Here is a 25,505-nt window from a genome sequence, read left to right on the forward strand (position 1 = left end):
ACTAAGTGGCGATTGTCCTTTCCATTTAGGAATCAGGAACAAATAGCTCATAAGTAGTTACGAGTGAAGATAAAATCGGTCCGACTGCTGAAATACAGCATGCCAAAATCACTGCAAAGTTGAAAAAAGGAGATTTGTTTCTTCTCCAAATGATAATGTAAATAAATAATGGATAGATTGATGCAGTAAATGCATCAATGTATCCGCAGAACAATTCGACATATTGTGTACATGTTTTTGCTACGTGAGAGAGGAATATGCACGTCAGCAGCAAAACTACAGAAATCAGGAATCTCCGAGATTCCAACCTCTCAGACCTTGATTTGTCAATTCCAGAATTACTCTTTAAATTATCTATGTTGTTGCCGGCGTCTGATTCTATTGTTCTTGCTTTTCTACCTCTCATTATTGTTTTCAAATCAGTAAGTACACTGCTTACACTTTCGTTGTCCCTCACTTTCAACACAAAGTGACCATTCTCTTCGTCTCTATCTTTGAATATTGTTTGAAAAGCATCTTCAACTGCGAGGTCAGCCATGTAATTAATGAGACCAATGTCGTGAATAATAAAGTTGCAAATTGAAACTGAGAACAAAGGAATTATAACGCAAAGTGATATGCAACTTAAAATCCTGGAAAATCCCATAAAAATATCACATGGTGAGAAGTTGAGAGTAATATTCTCTTTTACTGCTTCACCATAATACGAATATGCTGATACAGTCAAGGCCAATGAAAAGGCACACAAGAACGCAAATGACGAAGAAATAACGGCAATACATCTTTTTGTAGAGCAATTATTTACATTTAATACTGCAGGAACAACCAAACAATGACACAAGAATGCATATGTACCAAATGTGAACATCTTGAATGCAGACAATGCTCCGTGATTTGGCCAAAAATGAACGACGTCAGTTACAGGTGGCATTGGTCCCGTATATGGCACTAATGTTGTTCTTATTACAATAACAGAGGCCAATGTAAAAAATGATACTACTGAAAACCATCCTAAAAAGTCCAATTCCGTTATTCTAGACTTAGATGCAAATGGCAATATCATTAAGAAATAAATTGCTGAAAGAACATAATGATCTTTGAGGTATCCTAATATTTTTACTTCTGGAAACGTGAATATTGCGTGAGTAATTAGATCTTCAGTGAATGAGCGAAGTAATATGAAGTAAACTGGGACTGCGTATGCCATAGATAAGAAGCAAATAATAGAAATAGACTTAAAATGAAATTTCATATTTTGTCTCATTTCCTCCACTTCATTTCGTGTTAAAACAAGATTCTGTGAATTGTTTAATTTTTCCAAATCCTCTTTGTTATCTTCTGCGCTCTTCCTTCTTGACAAAAATTCACCAATCTTCTTATATGCAGAGGCTCTCATCAATAAGGTCGAAAGGTCAACTGCCCCCAACTCCAATGAACCAACAACATATATAGAATGTGTTACTATCGATACAAACGCGCAAATAATCAATGTAGAAATACCTACAAAGAGTCCTGCCATCTTCATACCGTATGTTAAGAAAACAACACCTGAACCGAGACAGCCTGCTGTCATAGTTGCAAATGCCTTACTGGCAAATATAAAATTATCTCCGTCTGTCATTTTTAAAGTCGAACACTACTTAAAAGCTGAACCACGATTTATATGAACACCGAATGAATAAAATGTATGTGGTTATCACAAACAACTACTCAAAATTTTGTAATATATTACATAAAATTTTTTTCTACTCCAGTAGGCGCATCTTTCTAATTATTAACTTACTTTTAACCTGACATTGATATAATTATCCATTAACTAGTTTACAGGGAAATGGCGGTATTATGTTTATTTTCGGAAAAATAATAAAAAGCGGACACCTTGGAAAATTATTTAGTGTGAAACAGTAATTTAGATGAAAAAAAAACAAATAAAGAAAGCAAAAAAAAATCGACTGAAAAGCAAATGGAAGTAACAAAGAAGAATTTTGTAAATGAATTGTATACAAACTATCGTTAAACACACTCAAATGTTTATTTAGTTATTTTTGAATTGTTTATTCCATTGCTATGCCAATAAATGTACGTGTGTAATAAAAATAGGTCGTCGAACGTGTAAATTTAAACGATGTGAAATTTTATATTTTGGTAATAAATAAAAATAACACTTTGTGCTTTGAAGTAAAATGCAATTCTTTTTTTTAATTGTTTTATTTGACTTATAACATAATGAGATATTTAAGAAATGTTTACAGTTTAAAATTGTGTTTCCTATCGTTATTTATTTCATTTATATTTTTACTATTCATTGGTAGCACTAAAGGATATGACTCAAATAGTTTAGAGATACAGTATGAGTATGACGATAATAGCTTTGAATCTACCGAGGAGTCATTGATTCAGGATGTAAGTATCATTGAAACACCGAGCGATAATAGAATAAATTCTTTGGATGAATACTTAAAGTACATAGTAAATGACATGCTGTTTCCAATAGATGGAATTATGAAGGGGTATTGTTTATATAGATCGGTTTTAGATGAGGTGAAAAATGGCTTTGATTTAGCAAGTAAAGAAGAAATAACAGTGTTATCACTAATACTAAGTGGAAGTTGGAAAAATCCCATAAGTTTTATCTCTAGATGTAAGAATGGCTTTAAAAAACTTAGTAATATAGGCAGAATAACCGACAAGTCTGGTGAAAATTTAAGTTGGTCAACTATAAGCAAAAAAAGAAGATCAGCAAAGGCTTCTAGAATTAATATATGTTTTAGGGCGAGAATTTGTTCAAGGCTTTTAAAAAAAAAGGAAGGAACTGAGCAAATTAGAGAATTTCTTAATTCAAGAACTCAATATTCCCTCATATATCCAAACAATGGAAGCGAGGACACAGTTTGGAATGTCATTAGAGAGTACAAGCACATTATTTCAGCAGGGGTGATAAAAGGGGAAATAGATAATTACCTAAGAGTAATAATTTTATTTAATTATCTAAACAAAGCAATCGAGCATATACAAGGAACTCCTTTGGACTTTTCCACTTGTATCGCTTTAATTAATGCAATGGTTAGGGAAAAATCATTAAATGAATGGTTAACATCATCTAGAGGCAAAAAAATGAACGACCGTGAAACTGGATTTGATCGGGTAACTAATCTTAGGTACGACTATAATGCTTCCAGTGCGCAAAATATAGCGAAATTTAAGTTCAAAACGTGCATTCATGTAATATTATCATCAGATGTACTATTCGACGAATACTCGGACTCCGTTCAAAGTAAATATGTTGTCCTCTCTGCTCTAAAGGGTAGAGTAACTTGGATTTGTAGAAAAATGTTTTTAAAACAGGTATGAACGTTGTATTACTATATTATTTCAATTTAACTACCTCTCTTTCCAGTTAACTTTGTTTTATATTAGTTTTTTTTTTTGTCAATCTTGTATTAATTCGTTATTCCTTGGCGCATTATTTTTAGATTCATGCAGTGAAAATTGTTTCTAAGTGAAAAGTAATATTGATGTGGTGAACAAAAAATGAGAAGAAAATCAATATTAAATTTGGTTGAATTAATCATTTTTTCAGGTAAGCCCACTTTTTTTTGGATGTTAATATACTACCTTATCAGCAGTTAGTGATCTAAAAATCAGTATTCATTAACTAATGATAATTATCGAAGTATATATGTTTGAATAATTTAACATTCTATTCAAAATGTACTCAAAAATACACTGTTTAACTATCCCACAGGAATTCAATTTTTAAATGGAAAAAAAGTTCTAAATAATTACGGAATATGGGAAAGTGGTATGAATGAAATACTAATTGATGGACAAGCAGCCAATATTACTACAAAAGTCTTGAAAAATTCGGATTCACTCACTGTTGATCAAGGTGTTGATGAAAGAACTATGACTCCTGTGAACAAACAAAATTATGTAGAGCCAAAATATAGCATCTACAACAATATCGCTACAATAGAACCAAAGGATAGCAACTCGGACACAAAAATTTTATCTGGTGTTTGCGAATGTTCTATATACGTAAGTTAAATCATACTTTATCGATGAACATACAAAACCAACTAACCTAATTAAAAAAAACCGTTTTATTTACAAATCAATTTATTCTCATTGATGCTTTCCAATTTACCAAATGAAACAGGGAGTAACGTGCTGGACTAAGTCAAAATGCATTGGAATTGCTAGCACCATATCTATAATTACTCTATTCCTATTCATTTGTCTAACATGGTTTATGCAAATAATTTCTGGCCATGCAGCTAAAGAAGAACATGTAATACTAAAGAAAGAAATCATAAAAGAGAAACAAAGTAATAATTAAACCATCTTTCATGGAAAAAAAACTTTATACTTTATCTAAAACGTTCCCGCAGTTTATTGCATTTTTTCCACTTCAGAAAATGTACTGTTTACTTGAAATAAAAATAAGGGTAAAAATAGTAGATATTTAAAAAACTATTTATCATAAATGTGTGTGCCTACTTTAATTTGCTCCCAAGGGTAATCTTGTTGAACTCAGAAATTACCTTGTTCAGTTTCGAACTTTATGTTCGCATGCGGACTGAAGGCGCCAATGATCTAAATATAATATTTAGATCGTGAGTTATTTTTAACATAGAGAGAATGGGTGATTATTACAAGGAGTTGTAGAAAGGTAAAAAGTATTTACACTAGTGAACAAATAATAAATGTCTCATTCAAAAAACAAAAAGGGAAGTTCCCCCTCCAGTGGAGAAGCAGGCAAGAATTCAGAGAGGTTTATATCGTTTCTTCCAAATGGTGTGGCGACAGTTTTGGCAATATGTTCATTTATAGTGGCATCAATCTCGTCCGTTTATTTCAACAACAACGTGTTTAAGAAGCAAATCAGGTTTCCGGTATTTGTGTCTTGCGCACAACAGCTCATTGGTATGTCAATAATGAGTACTTTTGGACTACTGAAAATGTTGTTAACTAAATCAACCTCAAGCAAGGCTAGTGATAGCGCTAGTGAATCAACATCATCCAAAACTTGCTCCTGGAAGAAGGTGTTGTATGCCATTCCAGTTGCATTCTTTTTCTCGTTTAACATTTCATTCAACAATATTTGTTTAACACATGGTAAAGTATCGACATATGCAATGGCCAAATCAACAACATTGTTGTGGTCTCTTTGCCTTCAATATTTGATTTTGGGAATTAAAGTTAAATTCACATCACTTATTTCATGTTGTATAATTATTACAGGTGTTCTCGTTGGTGCATTTGATCCAAAGTCTCTTGTTATGGTTTCCCTAATATATGGTTGTATTTCTTCTTTTTCACAAAGTTGCTACAATATTACTCTAAAATGGGCATTACCAAAGATAGATAATGATTCAGCAGGGCTACTTAAGTATGTACAGATGTGGTCAATTTTATTCTTCTTTATTCCAATGTTTGGTACTGGTGAAGCTATTCCAGCATTTAAAAACTCCGGTTGCTTTGATTTCGATAACTTACAACGTATGATGTTTCTTTGGGGACTTATTACAATTTCTGCATTGCTTGCCATTGGCGTTAACCAAAGTACATACATAGTTATTGGTCTTACAACACCTGCCACGTTCAACGTTTGTGGCTTAGTTAAACAAGCACTTCAAACATTAGGGGGAATTTTCTATTTAGGAGAGAGTCTACCTACACAAACTATATTCGCTGTTTGTCTCACATTCTGTGGTTCCGCATCATATACAGCATTCAACCACTTTGGCTCCAAGCCATCAATGTCTCCAAATGAAATGAAGGCTGTAGAGGAGAGATTCAAGGAAGTTGCGAGACAATCCATCGGAACAGCATCGGATGTCTTTGAAAATGCGCAGGATGACGTGCTGAAAAGAAATATGTCTACAGGCAGGGGCAAGCAAGAGGGTAACTCGCTCCCAAGTAATCCAGAAGCAATTCCACTAAAAGATGACATAGAAGAGGGTCTACCTACAGGGAGTGGAAACAACAAAGTTTAGTTAGACATGACTCTTTCTATTCTTCACTTAGAGTAACTTCTACGTATAAATGTGCTTTGCGGTGGTGAGACCTGGTGATAAAACACCATGATCAAACAATGTGCGCTTTATTTAAATCTATTGCATTCATTTCAATCATTTTTGTCTATTCTCGTTCGTTTTCATTTTTTTTTCCCTCCAGAACGCCATTTTAAAACGGCACAATAAAATGCTCCGGCCGCCACGGCTCGGTACCAGGGGCGCCCACCATATTGATCTTTATAGATTATGTGGAATCTTCAGATTGTTAAGAGCGCCATTACTGTGAATAGGACTCACAATAAATAATGGAATCTTGTATGTTCTATCTATTGCTCGAAATTCATGTAATTAAAATTATATTTGTGGCTTGAGGAGCGGAAATTTTAAAATAATACTGAATATATTACATTTATTTTAGATATGGGTTCCACAGAGAACACTGAGATATCGTTTTTTGGGTTACCAAGATTTGCAACAGTAGTTGTAGCCGTTACAATTTATCTCATATCCTCAGTTGGTTGTGTATACGCAAACAAATGGTTATTAAGCAATGTTGGGGTCTGTCACGGATTTATTCCCCTTGTGCAACAAATGATTGGTGTTGTATTTGTTAGATCTTTGATCTACATAACAACAATATTCGGAATGGGAGGAACAGAGAACTCGCAAAAAAAGGAACCAGAAAAAGTTGCTGTGGTTAATGATTCTGTCTTTAACAGATTGTGGATGAGGTATAAGTATACTTGGCCTGCTTCCTTATGTTTCTCATTAACAATCATCTTGAACAATGCATGTTTATCAATGGCGAAATTGTCAACTTATTCAGTGGCTAAATCAACAACACTTATTTGGAACGTTATCTTTCAATATATTTTGCTCAAGGTTAGACTTCCATTGTCTACTATCTTTTCCTGCTTCCTCATTATTTCCGGTGTTGTTGTTGGTTCATTGGATACATCTACTCTTTCTCCTTTAGCACTTGTTGCTGGGTGTTTATCTTCTATTTTCCAGTCTTTATTCAACACATGCATTGGTGTTGCATTGCCAAAGACTAACAATGATACATCTGAGGTTCTTGTTAGAAATCAGGAACTTTCATCTGTATTCCTCGTTTTTTATATTATTGTTTCAAAAGAACTCATAAATTTGATCAGGTCATCCCCATGCTTTGATATATCATCAGACTTATTCTTGAGTTGTTGGATGATATTTTTCTTAACGACTGCATTTGCTGCGGGTGTTAATAAGTTCACATTTATGGTCATTGGTTTAACGGAACCATCTACATTTTCTGTTATTGGTTTTACAAAGTCAGGTATTCAGGTTGCAGGTGGCTGGTTCATTTACAAAGACCCTGCATCAATTAAGTCTGTCACCTCCGTTATCCTCACATTATCAGGTTCCCTCATCTATGGCATCACGAGAGGAACTGCCGGAAATAATTCCGGCAAAGAGGAGAAGGAACAAATCAGAAGACTAACTAGATGTTCAGCTGCTTCTGTCGGAGATATTGACATTCCAAAAGTTGATAGTGAAACTAGAGGTGGCAACAATGCTGATAATTCGTCGCCCCCTACGGATAAGGAGAAACTTATTCAGAGCAAAGTGTAGGGAAGAGGTACTTTAGAAGTGTTCCATGTCAGTTCCAGGGAGAGAAGCGGAAGAAGAGTGAGGCAAGCTAATGTTTTATTCAACTATCATTTTTTTTTTTTTGTGGTTTATATGTACTTAGATTATCATTGTGTTTTAAATTACCTGATCATTTGTCCATTTTACCGCCTTTAAATTTACATTTTTTGCGAGTTTCCCCGCCTAGAGCTACTGTTTTCTATCTGACCTGTGGATACTAGAGGTGATGATATGTCTCTATGATACTTTAGTAGATAGTTACTGATATAGTATATATTTACGAATATTTTTTTGTAATTAACATTAAAGGGTTGGCTATTAAACTGGGATTAGACAATACGTGATCGACCTTTAAATAATATTTATTGATATATATGTTCTCATATGCTGATAAGTATAATCCACTATTAAAAATGTATAGAGGTTGGATATGAAAAGTGGAGAAAATAATATTTTGATGGCCTTTTATTATAATATGTAATACTATACGTATATAATTTACTGATACCCTACATAAACTATTAAATAAATAATAATTAAACAATGTCAAGTCTACAAAAATGGATAGATATGGTACCTAGTTTAAATATTATACGTGGATAAAAATAACACCTATCCAAAGACGTGTAATAAGGTCGGAACATCAATTTCAAAGTTCTTGGAAAGAATTCATCACTTGTTTATTTTGGTTTTAATTTCGTTATTTCTCCAACAGTTATATATTTGTTAAGTGAAGATCATTAACAATGGCAGGAGATTTCGGTAACAAACAAAATTCCCAGGAGGAAGTTAGATACTGTTGTGGATTGTCGAACATGGTAGCTGCTCCAATTGCTATGTGCGCATTCATTGTTTCATCAATCAGTTGTGTATATTTCAACAAGTACTGCTACCAATCGGCACTTCCATTCCCAGTGTTTATGTCATGGGCCCAACAATTAATCGGTATGGCAATTATGTCTGCATTCTTGGCAATCAGAGGCGTAATTAGTGGAAGCGAAGAGGTATCAACAAGTATCCCGTTGAGCAAGAGACTCTACAGATACAGATATGCCATATTCGTAGCTTTCTGTTTCTGTATGAACATTTCCTTAAACAACAGATGTCTCAAGGACTCGAAGGTATCCATGTATGCAGTTGCCAAGTCAACAACTGTATGTTATTCATTATTGTTACAATACATATTATTGGGCATTAAGGCTAAACTGTCATCTGTCTTATCTTGTTTCGTTATCATTGGTGGTGTTATAGTTGGTATCTCAGATCAAACATTCGGTCTCCACCCAAGAGCCTTCTTACTAGGTACATTGTCATCATTCTTCCAGTCTTTGTATTCAGTCGCAGTCAAGTACACCGTACCACACTGTGATAACTCTACAACCGAGTTGTTACTACACGTGCAAGAATTGTCTTGTATCATCTTATTGGCTTTGTCGTTCTCATGGGGTGAGATGCCAGGTGTATGGGCATCGAACATCTTTGCATTCGCCTCCGCACCATTAGAGGCCCTGAAATTGTGGGGTTTCATGACAATCTCCGCAGTTCTCGCTATTTTCTTGAACCAATGCACATACTTGGTCGTATCTTTAACAACACCGGCTACATACAACGTCACAGGTTTGGTCAAGCAGGCCCTCCAGACTGCTGGTGGCTTCATCCTCTGGAAGGACAAGGCTAAACCAGCCCCAGTTATCGGTGCATGTCTCACTTTGGCAGGTTCCGCCCTTTACACAGTCACCAAGTTATGGGACAGCTCACCAAAGACACAAAAGCAAGAAGAAGCAGTCAAAGAACAAGCTCGTCTTTCTGTGGGCACTGGTTCTGATGCCTTTGAGAACCCAATTGATGGAGTCCAAGGTGAGAGACAGCCTCTCGTCAAGGATGACCAATGTGAAAAGGGTCAGGTGTAGGTTACAAATCACGAGATAATGAGAGTTTTGAAGACCTAAGAATTAGCTTGCTCGGATGAGTATAGGAAGATTTTGAAAGTCTAAGTTTTGCTTGTGGAGCTAAGCAATTGGACAATGTCAATGTACATGTTCTATTACGACAAAATGGCTTGTTTGAAGGTGGTAGACCCTATTGCCCTAGACACTAGAACTGTCCATGGTGGTAATTTTATTGTCACTTCATAGACTGTTGATGTTAGCCTTTTTTCCATTTTGATGGATATGAGTAAAATCTAGTACACCCAGTTGTATTTCTTTTATTACTTCACCGTTGGTTCGGCGCACTTTTATTGTATTTGTACCGGTTGACTGAGGATTGTAATAGGAAAATCTACTAGACAGTTGCTAATATTAATACTACTGGCCCATGCACTATCATTTAATTTCCATGTTACTTTGCCGTCTGTGGTACTTATGTTTTACAGCACTCTCGCCGTCGTGGATTTTTGGAGGGGTGATGCGGATTCGTCCCGTTTGTCACTGAGCGTTAATGGTTTAATATATTCTTGGCTCATTCCCCCCTTTTTAATTGAGAAAGCGAAACCAGAGCAGTGTGGTTTAAGTATTGCCGTTATTATTCGTTGATGATATCTTTATAATTGGTGTTATCACGGCCCATTTCTTACCTTGTCCTGCTCTATCTGTTCATGACTTGCGACGGTTGTACGACCTTCACGTAACACCTTTTTGATTGAATGGTGGGGGCAGAGAAAAAGTGTTCATCCTGATGGACTTACAGGATGGTGAAGTTTTCAAATTTTGCTGTGATCGCTCCCTGTAATAAGAGACATTCAAAGTCATTAGTTTAGCCCACTCGAAGCTTAATTGAGATAGTGACGAATGATTTAGATTCTTTTTGGGGTTCTTTTCAGGGCCCTATTAGTTTTCTATTGACCTAAATCTTTCTCTTGTTCATGTTTTTATACTAGATAAGTACTAGACTTAGTGTAATGAGGCAGAGTATGCTGGTGAGTGCGACCCCCTTCCTAATTACCTGTGGGGGGTGCTCACCTGTTCCGGACGACTTCTTAAGGTCTAAAGAAAGGTCTCCTACTTCAATGTGTATTATCGATTCCGATCCCCTCTTTGAATAAGACAAGTCAAGAGGGGTGTTTACTCCCATTAAAATTACGTTGGGGTTTGGCCAACTCTTCTCTACAATATCATAGTATGATTTTAGACTGTTTTTGTTTTTAATGGCGAATAACATGCATTCATACAAGTGAGTTAACTCATAAATTTGACAATTATTGTTTACAGTACAGTAGGCCCTACATAGTTCACCATAGTGATCGGTAACGTTTGTATTAATTTTAATGGTTTGAAGCAACTCTAATTCGTTCATATACCTCGATACTCCATGTGCGTAAATGTAATCATGGCAAATTGAGGGTCCAATAATAGTATTTGAGTCATAATATGGTAAAGTGTCTGTTGTTACGACACCGTATTTATAGCATTCTTTTTTGAATTTATTATACACAAAATATGCATTTAAACCATAATTCTCAAGTACCATAGCCTGGCATTCTGCTGGGTCATCAACAGTGCCACTGGAAACTTTAATACTACTTGATTTATTCATAACAGGTGTCAACAAATTTACATTATGACTATAACATGGGCATGACACAGAACCTGTAATCATTTTATATGTACTAGAATCTCTTTTAAAACTATAATTTTCACTTGTAAAACCACTACATATATTATCATTATTATTATATTCCCAAAACTCACAATCTACAGTTTGACTGCATGTGTTTTGACATTGTTCAGGACTTAAAAATGTTGGAATTGAAAATAGATTAACACCTTTAAATGAAGAACCGTATTCATGACATGAATTCGTGTAATTTGATATATATAATGGAGCCCAAGTACTGTGCTTAACAGAGACTTTGATATGATCGCTACTGCATTCGAAAAAATGTGGGAGTGGGTAATCTGTTAAATATATCACTGTGGAACTCGCGTATATTGATCTGGTCAATACAACCTCAACAACTATTCCATTATACAATTTATGTGGGAATTTGTCTTGGAAAAATATATTATTTTGATTAAACTGTCTTAGTAAATCCATATTTGTTGAATTTGAAGTCAGATGTGACAAAGTTATTATTCCAGTACCATTTAGAGATATCAATAAATTGTTCTTATTCGTTGGACAACTTAATATTATTTTCATATCAGTATTACCGATATGTATACTTGGATTCACAGGAACATGCAAAGAAGATAAAAACATCCCTCCCAATTTCCACGAACTTCCACTAATAGATGGAACTTTTAATTCCACAAGCTTATCCTTCATTTCCGTGGTTATTGTTGGGAATGGAATCTGATTTTTGATCCAACTTGTACCAACGATGTAGGTTTTTGCCCATAGCACATTCTGGTATATAACTTGGCCCACTGAAAAAGGACAATTCATCCCTATTGGATCAGATGACAAATGTGCTTTTTCGTATCCAATCCCAAATATCATAAATACATACTCTCCTCTTTTATTTAATGTCGGGACAAGAGTTATTTCAAAATATGATGATTCACCAAGATATGGAAATATTCCATAACCCCATCCTTTTACTCTGTTGACACCATTATTCATTTCAAATGAACCTCCTGTCACATCTATTACTCCATGATTTGTCATAACTGGATTTCCTCTTATGTGCATGCTCCCTTCTGATGGATCGTTACATTTCAGTGTTAGATCTATATCGCAAACTGAAGGTAATGGAGTTCCAGTCTGTAACTTTCCACATGCGCTTATTCCTGTTAATTTTAAATATGAAAAAGGACTAAGTGCACCATTCAAAATATCTGCTGAAAATACCGTTGAATTACTTGTGACTAAAGTTGGAACATTTAATGAGGATGCCGGGCCGTTATCGAAGTACTTTGGAGTTTTAGTTTCTCCATTTGTTATTTGTAATGATATAAATATATTTAAAATTAGTATTAGTGTTCTAATCAAACTATTCATTATTTAAAGGAATATACAATTTTTTTATATCCACTAAACTTTAGCTATTAAATTATTTGTGAATAATTCTTGCAAATATATGTACTTTATTTACAAAATAAAGCCTTTTTATGGTTTGACAACTTTGCCTTAATATTAGTTATTTTTATTTTGCTTTCTCTTACACAACATTAGTATCACCAAAATGCTTTTGTTCTCCCTATTATTCCTCACTAATAATTACATCAATATAATTCAAATATATACTAAAATTACTAATTACATCACCACTCATTTTTGCAGTCAATTACACAAAATATTACAAAAATCTGTGTGTTTTTTTTCAAACAAAGACAAAATACCTCACATTTGAAATTAACAATACTACCGCCACAATGTGGCGGCAATCTAGGTATCGAATTCCCACATAATTAATAGATATAAATAAAATACAACACAAAAATAAATAAAACCGAATGGAGCAGCATTTGTAAGGATCAATGTGATGACAAAAAGCAATATTTTTATTTCACTCTAAGTAATACCTACATAAGTGCATTTCTTTTTTTTCTTTCATATTTACACCTTCAACACTAGTTATGTTATAAACTTTTAAAAAGCGTGGAAACACTCTGAATTTTTAATCTATATTTATGTTATATAAATTATTTAAACGATATTCGCTCATTTTTGTTACATTTTGACGACTGTAATTTTCACACTTGATTTTCTAAATTATTAGATAATGATCAAAAGGCGGTATACAAAATAAGTATATAAAAAAAGGTAAAATAAAATATTCTGAAAAAAGATCTCAATAAAAATTTGTGAACAAAGGTGGGAATAAATAAAGAAAATTCAAAATATAAAATATTGGTTAATAGTATAAGAGTGAATATATTATGAAGAATAATCATAATAGACAAGTAAATCAATAAAATAAAGAAGAAAAAAGGTTTCTAATTTCACGTTACATATTTTCAAAATGCCTAGATCTAATAATAAGATTTTGAAAATATTCAAGGCTTGGATACTTTTTTTGATACTAGAAAGCTATGTTATTACAATATACTCAATAAAAACAGAAGAAACAAAAATTACTTTTGATCCAGGGGACGAAACTCAAGTAAACCCTGAGAGTACCATAGGTACATTTGATTTGGAAGGAAGCGCACAGCCTATAATAACTACAACAGTAAAAGACCTATCTGACTACGAAACACAACAAAAAGATGATGATTCATTAGTTTCAACTCCTTCAAGCCCATCTTCAAGTATAATGGCAGAAACTTCATCAGAAAGCCAGGATGTGTCACCATCATCTTCTAAAACTAATACAATAACTTCCAAGAAATCCGCTAGTTCGCGAAGCAAAACTTTGACTGGATCAAAAACTGGAAGTTCCGAATCTATAGAAAGAACACACTCACCTTCAAAGTCTAAAAACACGAGATCAAGAAGTCATCGCCGTTCCAAATCACTTTATGAAAAATCAATAAAATCAGGTAAAAAAATGAGTGGCTCCTCAAAGAGATCGAGAAAGTATATTTCCGAATCGTCACCATCACTTTCATATTCAGAATCAACTTTAAGTAAATCAGCTGGGATCATATCTCCAGAACTATCTGTAAAAAAAATGGAATATTCAAAAGATTTGTTGGGCGATTCTTTAACTCCGGCAAAGACACAAGAGTATTTCGGATCTAGCTCTACAGATCCCAGTAGAAGTTATCCGAAAAGTTCTTTGGTTCCTGAAGATACATCAGCTAAAATTCCGGAATATAGTTACATGGAGCCAAGTTCATTGCTTTTAGATGAATCATCTGTTAAAACTCAGATGCCCAGTAGAAAATCATCGCCAAGATCTGAGGTTTCAATGAAACCATACTCTCCAGTCCATGAAGAAAGTGAGCAATCGAGTTTATTGGATGGAAGTTCCTTATCTGAGAGGTCTGTAGATGTATCTTCTTTACCATTAAAATCAAGTTTGCAAGCAGAGATAGGATCAAATTCAATGGTTTTATTGAGTCCTTTGTACGGTATTTCTGCTTTATCGGGAGTTCAGCCGGACTCGGATGAGGATGCATTAAAGATTGAAATTGCAATCACGGAGTCTCTCTTCAACACAGGAATTCACATTTCAAATGCAGATATAGTAATATTTACAAACAGAATCATTTCTAATATGGTAGATCCGAATCTTAATGATTTTTCAGCATTGATAGACCCCAATTCATTTGAATCAATTCCGAGCTATCAAAGACATTCATTTAATTACATAGAATGTGTATACCAACTTGAAAATATATTGTTCCATACGCGTTCACTCATTGAAAATATAACAATGACTCATATTTTAGTAGCGTGTAACAATATTAGAAATTCGCTAGAGATAAATAATTCAATTTTAGAAAAAGGGGAGGTGCTGAATAAGGCCATAAAGTATCTAATATTACGAATATATAATATTAGTAATGATGATATTATTAAAATTATTAATGGAATTTATCCTTTACCTGAGATTTTGGACCCGGTTAATATTGAAAGGCTCTGTAATTCATTATTAGATGATTTTAAGTCCAATAAGTTCTCTTTCCCACTGGTAATAGAATTTTGGAAAAGTTTACTTATTCAACAACTCCATATATTTAATTACAATTCTAAAGAACTGATAGATCAATTTGTAAATGATAAATTTGGTCTTATAAACATCTTATTTGAAACTATGTTTATAAGTCCAATAAAAATGTGTCCTTATATTGTTTCAACAATGTTTTTCAATATAAATCAATTCAATGTTGATGAAATCAAGATAAATTCGATTAAAATACATACATTTTGTTTAATATATTTAAAAAACATGGGTTTTAATGAACAAATTATTTTGGAGGTTTTAGAAAAACCAGAAATAAAAATTGACTCGACAATGAATAGCTTAACAAAAAACCTTTCACCTGGATTTAATATTTTGCCTTATTTCCACCCAGAGTTCCCAAAAATTGGTGATGAATTTGAATGGGAAACTTGTTACTCAATTTTTTCTTCTGTTTCATTGGTACTCAATTCAATTAACGAAAAATTGTTGTTTCCCCAGTTGGTTCCTTTATGCAACAAACTTACAAAAAAGGAACCTGTTTTAAGTTATGTTTTAGATCTATTCGAGAGAATTCTAGGAATTCCAAAAAATATAACGAGTCACTTGGCTGAAAAAAGAAATATAAATGAATTAATCACTTCATTATCCACAAATCTCGAAGTTTCAACGGAGTTTATTGATGATTTTTATAATAAATACATATATGGAAATCCGATGAAGTACTTATATAAACTCCATACTGTTTTCACAAAAACAATTGAATATGTATCAAAAATTGAAGCTGGTAAATCTCTTAATGGATTCAGCTATGTAACAAACAATAAAGGTGAGAGTAACAATTTACTTGAAAGAATAACGAAGTGGAGTTCAATTCACCTTTATTTTATTTCCTTTACATTTTCAATCCCGAATCCCATAGAAGTACTTGGTGGAATATATTCGTTTACCCCAGACAAATGTGAGTCATTACTATTTCCATTTTTTAGAAGAATAACATTTTCAAATCGATCTAGTATTATTGATAGTTACACAATATGCATGTCAATTTACTCTGTTATTTACAAAAATAACATATCACCTGTTTTAGTTAAAAATAACGATCCAGAAACCATAAAGAGTGTTCTTAACTACAAGATTGGTGCATGGGCTCCAACGAAAAACGAATGGATGAGATCAATATATATGAGTTTAGAATCTAAATTGGATGTTGTTCCAAGCATTTCAACAGTTCAAACACTTGGAATAACAATTAATCTTGATTACTTTAATTGCTTTTCCTCGATCAACAAATATTTGCATGGATTAATTCTATCTTCGAGAAAAAAAAATGCTTTAAGAATTGAACAGGAGAAAGAAATATTAGGAAATAGACTTTTGGGATTTGAAATTTGCTCGGCAATGAGTATTGGAGCTCATAGTACCAAGGAAGAAGCCATTGAACTTAGATTAATTTCAACAGTCCTTGAATCGGTAAGACAATTTGGATTCAACATTAATATTGAAATTATCAAAGAATATGTTCAACACCAAAAACAAGTTAGTAACTCAAGATTTCCTTCTGTAATGAATATTCTCGAACATGTTTCGAGTAAATATCCAAAAAAACTCCGTGATTTGATGTTTAAAGCATTAAATGAAAATGGTTCAAATTCAAATTCATCTCCATATTTTGTAAAAGCAGAGGTAATAATCGAATCTACTCTAAGGAAATATCAGTGTGAAATTAGAAAAGGTGAGACAAATTTTTCAGAAAGGTCTTTTGAAATATCAGATGGTGACTTGTCAACCAAAACCAAAGGCAAAGATGGTTTATACAACCACATTTTGAATTCATGTCTTTCATGGAGGACATATGGATATTACAATATAATATCATGTTACTCAGGGATTTTGAGTTCTAATATCTGTAGTTCAAAAGATATTACTTTGGATGTAGTTATTGATGTTGCTACACTATTAGAATGGCCAGAAGGTCTTATTCTGGTCACGCTTTCACAGGACTTTTCATTTTCAGACTTGAATTCATTTTTGGAACTTAGAGCAAAACTTGATCAAGCTGAAATCGATGAATACAATAAAGTAGCAAGCGATCTCATAGTTTATGTAAGTGAGCAGAAAAATGATTTCTCGTGGTCGGAAAAATCACTTACTAATCCAGAAGTAACCGTTTCAGAGAAAAATGAGCCTATTGTTGATGAAAGAGAAAGTTTATTTAGTGGAATTAATTATTCGTTTGCTTTTGGATTTCTTAAAGGTGAATCTAATGATATAATACAGCTTTGGAATTACAGAAGAGATATAGTACTAAAACAAATTAAATATTTTCCTATTGATAGATCTTTGAAACTAAGTAATGAATTTATTAGAAACAGTATGTTAACAACACCGTTTAATGATTTAGAAGTACCAAATATTGAGAATCTTCCAATGTTAATCAGTATTTTTAAGGAACTTTGTTATGAAGAACCTTATGGTGCTTTGCTATGCGAAATCAATGCCAAAAATAATGGTATTCCAGACGTTAAGTTGCTTAGTTATTATTCAGATGAGATTTCCGGTTCAATATCAGTTATTACACCACCATTGGAAGTTTTAGATGGCGAAAGTGCAAATATCAATGTAAGTGTTGCAGTTCCAACAGAACATTCTGAAAACGGTTGGAGGTTATTGGATCAAAAAACCATTCTTTATCTCTCAGTTGTATTAGGATCTAATTTTGAAATGGCTAATTTAAATTACATACATTTATCCAGAATGTATTTCCCATATTCAGGTGAGTACATTAGATTAACTCCTCCAGTGTTTATTTTGGAGAAAATATCAAATTTAAATGCTTCTGAAGAGCATTCCAGTGAATACTACTCTAAATCAGTTTCAAATAGTAATTCAATACTATTTCCAGGTATATGGCACGAAAATTTGGGTGGAGTGACTATTAAGAAGTTATATGAATTACTGAAATATGTTCCTGATAACTCCAAATTTGTATTAAGTATTATATGGACACTGATAGCGTCATTTAATTCATTTTGGGCAGGAAATGTTGAGCATTGTAATATAGACATGAATTCAATATTTATTTACACAGGAACCAACAGTCAATTAAGATTTAATCTTGAAGCTAATTTAAATGATCTTATTGAGGATAAGCCTACTGAAGAAAGTATTAATATGGTTACTGGTTTTATATTACAAACTCTCTCGCCTCCATTAATAAGATTTGGCAACCTGGGAAAATCTAAAGTTACCACTTTGAATATGAGTCATAGTGAAAGTTCGAACACAGTTAGTAACGAATGTAATGACAGGTATAATTTAATGATGGTTATAAAAGACTTTTTGGAATTATCTGGAAGTCTACTAGAGAGACTTGGTGGCCTCGGAATTGATTCAATATGTCATGAAATAACAAATATAGATTCTTCTAAATTAAATTGCAATTCCTTAGCATGGGTTGATCCAAGTAAAAGTTATCCAAAAGATCTAGAAAAATGGCCTGTTACTGATGTATTTATCATTCCTCCATCAACTAACACAAATATAGTTGAAGAGCCAAGAACCGTTGTACCAGAAAATATACAAAGCGTATCAGAATTTTCTGATAAGAGCCTCTCTAATGTGATAAATACGGAGAATTCTATTTCAATTAATCAAACCCCTGTACCAGTTCCGGTATTCACATACGAGCAAAATCAAGAAAAAAGTGAATCCGAAAAATCTGAAAAATCACTCAACTTGATTTCGGAACAGGAGAAAATTAAGGAGAACAGTTCAAGTACAGAAAAATCAGATATTTTTGATCCAGTTTCAATTGAGGAGAATGAACTTTCGTCAGTCCAATTGGAAAATAAACAATCACCAGAGTCGAAACAAATACTATATGACACTGAAGATCTCAATGAATTCATTTTAGCAAAGATTCAAAAAGGGATATTAATGAGTCTTCCATTTTTCCCTAAAGTTCAGGAAAGCATTTCAGAAAAAAAGAAATTTGAGATAAATGAGATGGTTTCATTACTAAAGGGAGTGATTAATAATATAATAACTGCATTTACATCTTGGTCGGCAAGTATAACAGGAAATCATCCAGAAAAAATACCAAATATGAAATACAGACCCATGTTTATTTTAGTCCCACCAACTCCTAATAACAGAGCTGACTCTCCAAAAATATTAGAGGAGCACTATTACGTAAACGAGTCAGTATTTTTATATGCAAGAGAGGAAATAAGCAGAATGATTCTACACGAGGAACAAAAAGGCAAAGATGAATTGGTTGAGGTATTAATTTGCAAAGCAAATAACCACTATCTAAATTTAAACACCAGTCAACACAGAACTGAGGACTATTCTGAAGTTTTGACTCAAGATAACAATTCAATTGGAAGCGAAAACAATGGCACTGATGAAAGCCAAGTAGAGAGCAGCTCAAGTAAATCAGGAGAAGTATCAGATAGTAGTCCCCTCACATCCAGTTCCAATTAGAGTTCCGGTAATTATGAGCTATTATCAATAAGAACTCGACAAAAAAAAACATAATTAAGTGAAAACTTATAGGTATAATCTAGGGTATAGGGTATAGAAACACCAAAGAATAAACACATACATAATTCATATATCACTTTACTGTATGTCTCTTGTTTATGAAAAAGAAATAATTCGAATTAAACGAATTCCATCTCATTGAGTATATTCGAATGTAAATCGATATCAAAAGTATTACTATGTTGATTACAATAGCAACAATGGAAGGAAATAAGAAATTATTTCTAAAGTGGGAATGAATGTATGAATCCCAATAGTTGTACAATACTGTAAATATTCCAGCAATTGTTGAAGATATGCCTTGGGTCGAGTTTAAGTGTGTGTAGCCAAACTCAGTTGTTAAAAAGCTAAATGAGCATCCAATAAAGTAAGAGTAACAGAAAACACATAATACTATACCAAATAGATGTGACAGGAAGAAGAATGGTGTAAAGCTAGAGAAAATCAATAATATTAACAAAGATGATAAAACTAGAAAAACCAAGAAAAGATTTATTCCCAATATATCAACAAAAACTCCAACAGCTATAGCGGAAATGAATGTAGTACCTAAAGATAATCCAAATATATTAATGATTTTGTCTGTATATTCAATATCCCCATTGGTCTGATCTAATAGAATACCTTTCATATTGACTGTAAAGTAAAGGCGTATAAACCATAATAAAGAGTAAACAATGGTAAACCCAATAAATGTAATAGAAAATACCTGTTCCTTAAACGTAAGTGTCCATTTAAAAGGAACATCTTCTTTGCACCTGTTAACTTCAATTGCCAACTGAGAAGATACTAATGAATTTCTTTCCTCATTATTCAAACTCAGAAACGTAGTTGAAATTTTTGACCTTGACAATGAAACTCTGTTACAGTAGTCGGTAACAGGAGTTAAAAAAGGCTGAGTTGGAATGATATAATAAAAAATGAAAATGCACACAAGTGGCAAAAAGCAATTAACTAAAACAATAAATTGCGTAATTGTTATATCCAAATAAGAAGCATTAAAACCTATTCTTGAAAGATAATCAACAACATTTACCATAAGTTGCATATATGCAAAACTCATACCTACCGAACCACCAATCATTGCCAAAACCAGGTGTTTCCTTGACTCATAGAATGCTGAAACTGAAAATTTAGTTTGGCTCAAAAGTTGAGTTGATATTCCCCAAAGACACATACCAATAAATGGAAAATAATAACTATATTTATCAAAAAAGAAGCAAAATAGCCAACCCAAAATATGAAAGCAAGTAGCCAATAATGACGTATTCCTATTGTTTATTGAATTAATAAAATATGAACCAAGAACACCCGAAAGCAAGAATGAAGTAGATCCCAATGAACACAAACTGTTCATTGTCTTCAATTTTTCCTCATCTTCCAACCAGTAATAGGCATTATTACTTAATAGCAAATACTTAACCGCGGCCGGAAAAATAAAGGGAGCACCAACTAAAGGAGTCGAAATGACATAAAGAAATACTAGAGTATTCTCAGAAAACCCAGATTTAGTCTGGTTCTCACAAGTGAACGGTTTTTCCATCTACCTGGTGTGTGTGACTTACGATGTAACTACTTTAAAACCATATAAAGATGTTTTATTGGTGCCAAAGATAATAATTTATTTCGGTTATCAGATTCACGATAGAATCCAAGGCTAGCCAAATAATAATATCCACTTTTTTTGTACAAATACGGGTATTTCTAATTCATATTTTTGCTGATAAGCAACTGAACAATTTTATCCTGTCTTAACACTCTGTGAAAAGGTCTGAATATCGCGCAATAGTGAATAGATTCGGCGGCTATGTGTACCGCCTGAATCCTTGTTTTGGTACCCTTGAGACGATGGGGACATATGTTTATGTAGTCGCAGAGAATATTGAATTATAGTAGTTGTTTAAATTTATACAAATAAGAGAATTTGTAGGTATGGGTGGTTCAAGCAAGGAAAGTAAGAATGGTGGCTTAGATTTGAGTCTTGAGAGTGGAAATATTCAATGTTCTGAGAGGTACGACGATCCCAGCCCTGGGTTGTTTAGAGAGATGTTTGGGACAAAGGAAAATCCAACTGTAATTCCATTTCCATCTATTATTAAGAATCCGGTTATATACTTTTCATTGATTGCATTAACCGCAACATTATCTGCAGGTCATGTACAGAACCCAGATGCTTCTAGAGAACTTTTCTTCAAAAGTGGTGGATTCTCTTTTGCTCCCGAAATGATAGAATCTGGTGAGGCCTTTTATATAATTAACAATGTAATGTCCGTTGCAAATGGTTCAATTTTTATTGGGCACATGATATCCGGTTCCATAATTGACCATTTTGGACTTCTTCCGTGCGCACTTTTAGGCCATTTTTTGTGCTTGATTGGTTACACTTTTATGTTCTTGTTTCATTTTTCATCGGTTCTCTATTACATCGCCGGTGTATGTTACGGATTATCACTTTCTGCTACGTTCGCATCAAGATCTAGATTTATGCAAATGTTCCCGAAGGTAAAGAATTCAGTGGGGATGATATTGACTGTAGGTATGGACTTCGCATTGTTACTCCCTCTTCTTCAAATTAAACTTTCAGAGTACTTTTCCAGCACTAAGGTAGTTATTATTGCAATGATACTTATACATTTGGTTGCATTCTTTCATCATCTCTTTATTTTCCCATCTGGAAAGTTACCGGACAGGATAGCAAGAAAGTATGAACTTTTGAACTCTTCTAATAGTGCAAATGGTGGATTGTCGAGCTCCCTGGAACTAAATTGTGATGGGCAGCCTGATAACTCGTCTTTAGATGGTATACCAGGGTACAGGGAGCTTCCCTGGTTCAGGAAGTTATTATCCCTTCCATTCATGTCGTTTTTCATCTATATGTTGTTCTTCGCATTGTCGAAAATTCACTATCAATTATTCTTTAGGAATACCTGTATGTTGAATATCAGCGATGAGCAAAGTGCAAAAAGGGCGGCTGATGTTGGAAATGTTGTTTATTCCTTGGCTTCATATTTGTCTCTTGTATGGGGTTATATCGTCGATTACAACGGAATTATCATTACTATGCAATATCAGGTGGCGTTGTTGATTGCTGCATACTTTTCCGCAGGATTCAAGTCAGTTAGTAACATTATTCCTCAAATATTGTCAAATATATTCGCCGGTCTTTACACATGTTTCGCCAACTCTTTAACTTATAGTTTTGTGGCCGGCGTTTTTGGATATGAGAACTTTGGTATTGTCCAGGGTTTTGCATCTCTATCTGCATTCTTCTCTTTAATGTCAATAAGCTACTGGCAAAACTTTTTGGATGGTCCGCTGATAAACAGGGATTACAACCTTGCAAACAGATTAATAATGTACTTTTCCATTTTAATATTTGCAGTACTTTTTGTTTTAAGAATAATTTACGTGAGAAAAAGTAAATGAATATCATTTATTATTTCAACGGTCCATGAATCGAGTTATTTATTTGTAAGTTAACGGGTTTTAATGGATTATCCGTAACTTAGACAAATAAACTGCAATGGTTTTGAACATGCAGTAACTTCTTTTTCTAGAAACCCTTTTTTTAATTTACGATGTTTTTTTTGAAATTACATCTGTAACTTAATTGGATGGTTTTTAGATAAAAATTCGTTTAGAAAAATCAGTCTATAGTATGTGTGAAATTTGTGCATGCTATTCGGAGATAACTAATTAAAATGCAGGTATGCCCGATTACTCGTAACTAAAAAAGATAGAATACTAGAAATTACCTAGTTCTCCTAGAACTTAGATTACAGGAGGGAACCCCCATAAACTGTTCCGCTGTATATCTCTTTAATATTTTACATGCTTCAATTAAAGCATCTCTTTGATCAACAAACCTACAAGGGTATTTGTCGATTTCTGGGTGAAGCCTTTTGGTCTTGTTGTTTACTCTTTTCACCCTACATGATTCCCACTGGTAAATACTTCTAATACTTGCTTTTAATTTGGAAAGTTTTGAATTGTAATATCTTATCAGGGTTCTGATATTTCTTATATTTTCAATCTTAACTTCTTCTGTATAAACTTGTTCTTCTTCTGGTAAGAAGTGTGGTGCTTTTGCTGGAGCAGTAAGTGGGTCTAGAATTCTATAGTCTAATAAACCTATATCTTCGTAAGGCCTTCTTTCAAATTTCCTACACGGGTCGTTCACAGTTTGGGTTTCATCTGTATCCATTGAAATTGTGTTTCCTATATCTATAATTCTCATTGATTCCGGAGTAATTGACGCTACTTCAATAATCGTATTCATAGCTTTCCAAGATTCTGAGCCAAAATTTGGATCAACTACGACCATTATATTTCTAGTATGCAAATCACAATGTACCTTGTATCCATTTTGGAACATAAACATTGCAGTAGTATAAAATGGGAGCCAAATTCCCCTTAATATTCTTCTATACCACCTTGCCACCTGGGTTTTTTGTTCAAAAAAGTCTCTACCATACAATAAATCATGTAGGAAATTTGGATTTTTTAAAGCCAGTATGATTCTAATATAAGGTATTGCTTCTATTCTTTCTGTAATGAGCATATCATTCATTATCTCATTACCAAGTTTATCTCGAACAACATAATATTTTGGATGCAAATTTACCCTAACCTCAGGTGTTTTTGAATTAGCTTTGTACACATATGTTAGTTGTGATACCCTAAACACACGTTCTAACTCTGTATATAACCTTACTGGTCTTAAATTGAAATATGCATCCACTTTTGTGAGTACTTTAAATGAAGTAATTGGTTGAATTACACTACCATTGGTACAATCGAATAATTTTTTTGCAAGTGAAGGATTCTTATTGTCACCCCTCAGTACTAAACTTTGAGGTAATACCACACAATTCTCAATAATAGAATACTGTAATGTCGAAGATACAAACAAAATCCCATATACTAACGCCGAATTTGCTCCTTCTAAATTCAACCTCCAGTTCACATACACTACTTCGCTTTTTCCTCCATCCACCACCTTTTTTGTTTCTGTGTTTATTTGTGGAACAGTTATAACTTTTCTAGCTGGATTATATTCACATTTCAAGAAGAAAAATTTTTTTCTATCATCCCCTTTCAGAGCATTTTGATTATTACAATATTCAACCACTTTCGAGATACTATGAGCTTTCATTGCACCTATATTTTTTATTTCTTCCGCAGAATGACCTGCACCCGAATCGGCTGCTTTTTTCGAGGCATCAGAAGATATTTTTGAACTGCCTTGGGAAATAGAGGGTGATTTTCTTCTCAAACTACTTTTGTTTATTTTTAACTCTAATGCATCGGTTTTGATTAAAAACAAACAGAACCAATAAGTTGTAAATAAATTAATCCATATTAAAACATTTGTCCTCATCCTTTATTCCCCCTCCCAAAAAGTCACTTAAAAAAGATGCTCCCTCGCAGTCTTTTCTTAATATAAATCACTATTCTAATCAGCAATTAAGTAGTTTTAGTTAAAATACGGTTCTGACTTGGTGCAATAACCACTATTTTCCACTCCATTAATTTGTTAACCATTACAAAAGAATAATGCGTGCGCAAAGATCAAATGAATGTGTGTATATCACACTAACATAAACAAAAATTATTACCTTGATTTTACTACTTCTATATAAATGGCAGCACTTAATTATTAATTCATCTATTCTAATCTCGTGTTTTCCACCCCACTTATTGCGACACAACCAGTTATCCAACTTGAAGAATAATTATTCAAAAAGATCCCATATAGGCGCGCATATAATTACTAGATCAAATACAAAATTACT

At 33.4% G+C, this 25,505-nt stretch overlaps 11 protein-coding genes across 11 annotated transcripts; 7 read left to right on the forward strand and 4 right to left on the reverse strand.

Annotated features, from left to right (window-relative positions):
- Window positions 1–25: 25 nt before the first annotated feature.
- Window positions 26–1,621, reverse strand: FG379_001937 (transmembrane amino acid transporter; the record flags this gene model as incomplete). Its single annotated transcript, XM_067327540.1, has 1 exon — window positions 26–1,621. One exon carries the CDS (start codon window positions 1,619–1,621, stop codon window positions 26–28), a length of 1,596 nt encoding a protein of 531 aa, XP_067184585.1.
- A 605-nt stretch (window positions 1,622–2,226) lies between these two features.
- FG379_001938 (uncharacterized protein) lies at window positions 2,227–3,351 on the forward strand (the record flags this gene model as incomplete). The annotated part of the gene is made up of 1 exon (XM_067327541.1): window positions 2,227–3,351. One exon carries the CDS (start codon window positions 2,227–2,229, stop codon window positions 3,349–3,351), a length of 1,125 nt encoding a protein of 374 aa, XP_067184586.1.
- Window positions 3,352–3,531: 180 nt separating this feature from the next.
- On the forward strand, window positions 3,532–4,339 carry FG379_001939 (uncharacterized protein; the record flags this gene model as incomplete). Its single annotated transcript, XM_067327542.1, has 3 exons — window positions 3,532–3,580; window positions 3,746–4,038; window positions 4,160–4,339. The coding sequence occupies 3 exons, from the start codon at window positions 3,532–3,534 to the stop codon at window positions 4,337–4,339; spliced, it is 522 nt and encodes a 173-aa protein (XP_067184587.1).
- A 367-nt stretch (window positions 4,340–4,706) lies between these two features.
- On the forward strand, window positions 4,707–5,999 carry FG379_001940 (fucose translocator; the record flags this gene model as incomplete). Its single annotated transcript, XM_067327543.1, has 1 exon — window positions 4,707–5,999. One exon carries the CDS (start codon window positions 4,707–4,709, stop codon window positions 5,997–5,999), a length of 1,293 nt encoding a protein of 430 aa, XP_067184588.1.
- A 441-nt stretch (window positions 6,000–6,440) lies between these two features.
- Window positions 6,441–7,631, forward strand: FG379_001941 (uncharacterized protein; the record flags this gene model as incomplete). The annotated part of the gene is made up of 1 exon (XM_067327544.1): window positions 6,441–7,631. One exon carries the CDS (start codon window positions 6,441–6,443, stop codon window positions 7,629–7,631), a length of 1,191 nt encoding a protein of 396 aa, XP_067184589.1.
- Window positions 7,632–8,395: 764 nt separating this feature from the next.
- Window positions 8,396–9,559, forward strand: FG379_001942 (uncharacterized protein; the record flags this gene model as incomplete). Its single annotated transcript, XM_067327545.1, has 1 exon — window positions 8,396–9,559. The coding sequence occupies one exon, from the start codon at window positions 8,396–8,398 to the stop codon at window positions 9,557–9,559; it is 1,164 nt and encodes a 387-aa protein (XP_067184590.1).
- A 964-nt stretch (window positions 9,560–10,523) lies between these two features.
- Window positions 10,524–12,590, reverse strand: FG379_001943 (uncharacterized protein; the record flags this gene model as incomplete). The annotated part of the gene is made up of 1 exon (XM_067327546.1): window positions 10,524–12,590. One exon carries the CDS (start codon window positions 12,588–12,590, stop codon window positions 10,524–10,526), a length of 2,067 nt encoding a protein of 688 aa, XP_067184591.1.
- Window positions 12,591–13,554: 964 nt separating this feature from the next.
- On the forward strand, window positions 13,555–19,650 carry FG379_001944 (uncharacterized protein; the record flags this gene model as incomplete). Its single annotated transcript, XM_067327547.1, has 1 exon — window positions 13,555–19,650. One exon carries the CDS (start codon window positions 13,555–13,557, stop codon window positions 19,648–19,650), a length of 6,096 nt encoding a protein of 2,031 aa, XP_067184592.1.
- Window positions 19,651–19,783: 133 nt separating this feature from the next.
- On the reverse strand, window positions 19,784–21,253 carry FG379_001945 (transmembrane domain protein; the record flags this gene model as incomplete). The annotated part of the gene is made up of 1 exon (XM_067327548.1): window positions 19,784–21,253. The coding sequence occupies one exon, from the start codon at window positions 21,251–21,253 to the stop codon at window positions 19,784–19,786; it is 1,470 nt and encodes a 489-aa protein (XP_067184593.1).
- Window positions 21,254–21,642: 389 nt separating this feature from the next.
- On the forward strand, window positions 21,643–23,136 carry FG379_001947 (transmembrane domain protein; the record flags this gene model as incomplete). The annotated part of the gene is made up of 1 exon (XM_067327550.1): window positions 21,643–23,136. The coding sequence occupies one exon, from the start codon at window positions 21,643–21,645 to the stop codon at window positions 23,134–23,136; it is 1,494 nt and encodes a 497-aa protein (XP_067184595.1).
- Window positions 23,137–23,461: 325 nt separating this feature from the next.
- Window positions 23,462–25,090, reverse strand: FG379_001948 (uncharacterized protein; the record flags this gene model as incomplete). The annotated part of the gene is made up of 1 exon (XM_067327551.1): window positions 23,462–25,090. The coding sequence occupies one exon, from the start codon at window positions 25,088–25,090 to the stop codon at window positions 23,462–23,464; it is 1,629 nt and encodes a 542-aa protein (XP_067184596.1).
- Between the last annotated feature and the right edge of the window lie 415 nt (window positions 25,091–25,505).

Source organism: Cryptosporidium bovis, assembly GCF_009768925.1.
Source record: "Cryptosporidium bovis isolate 45015 chromosome Unknown contig_28, whole genome shotgun sequence".
Taxonomy (NCBI): Eukaryota; Apicomplexa; class Conoidasida; order Eucoccidiorida; family Cryptosporidiidae; genus Cryptosporidium; species Cryptosporidium bovis.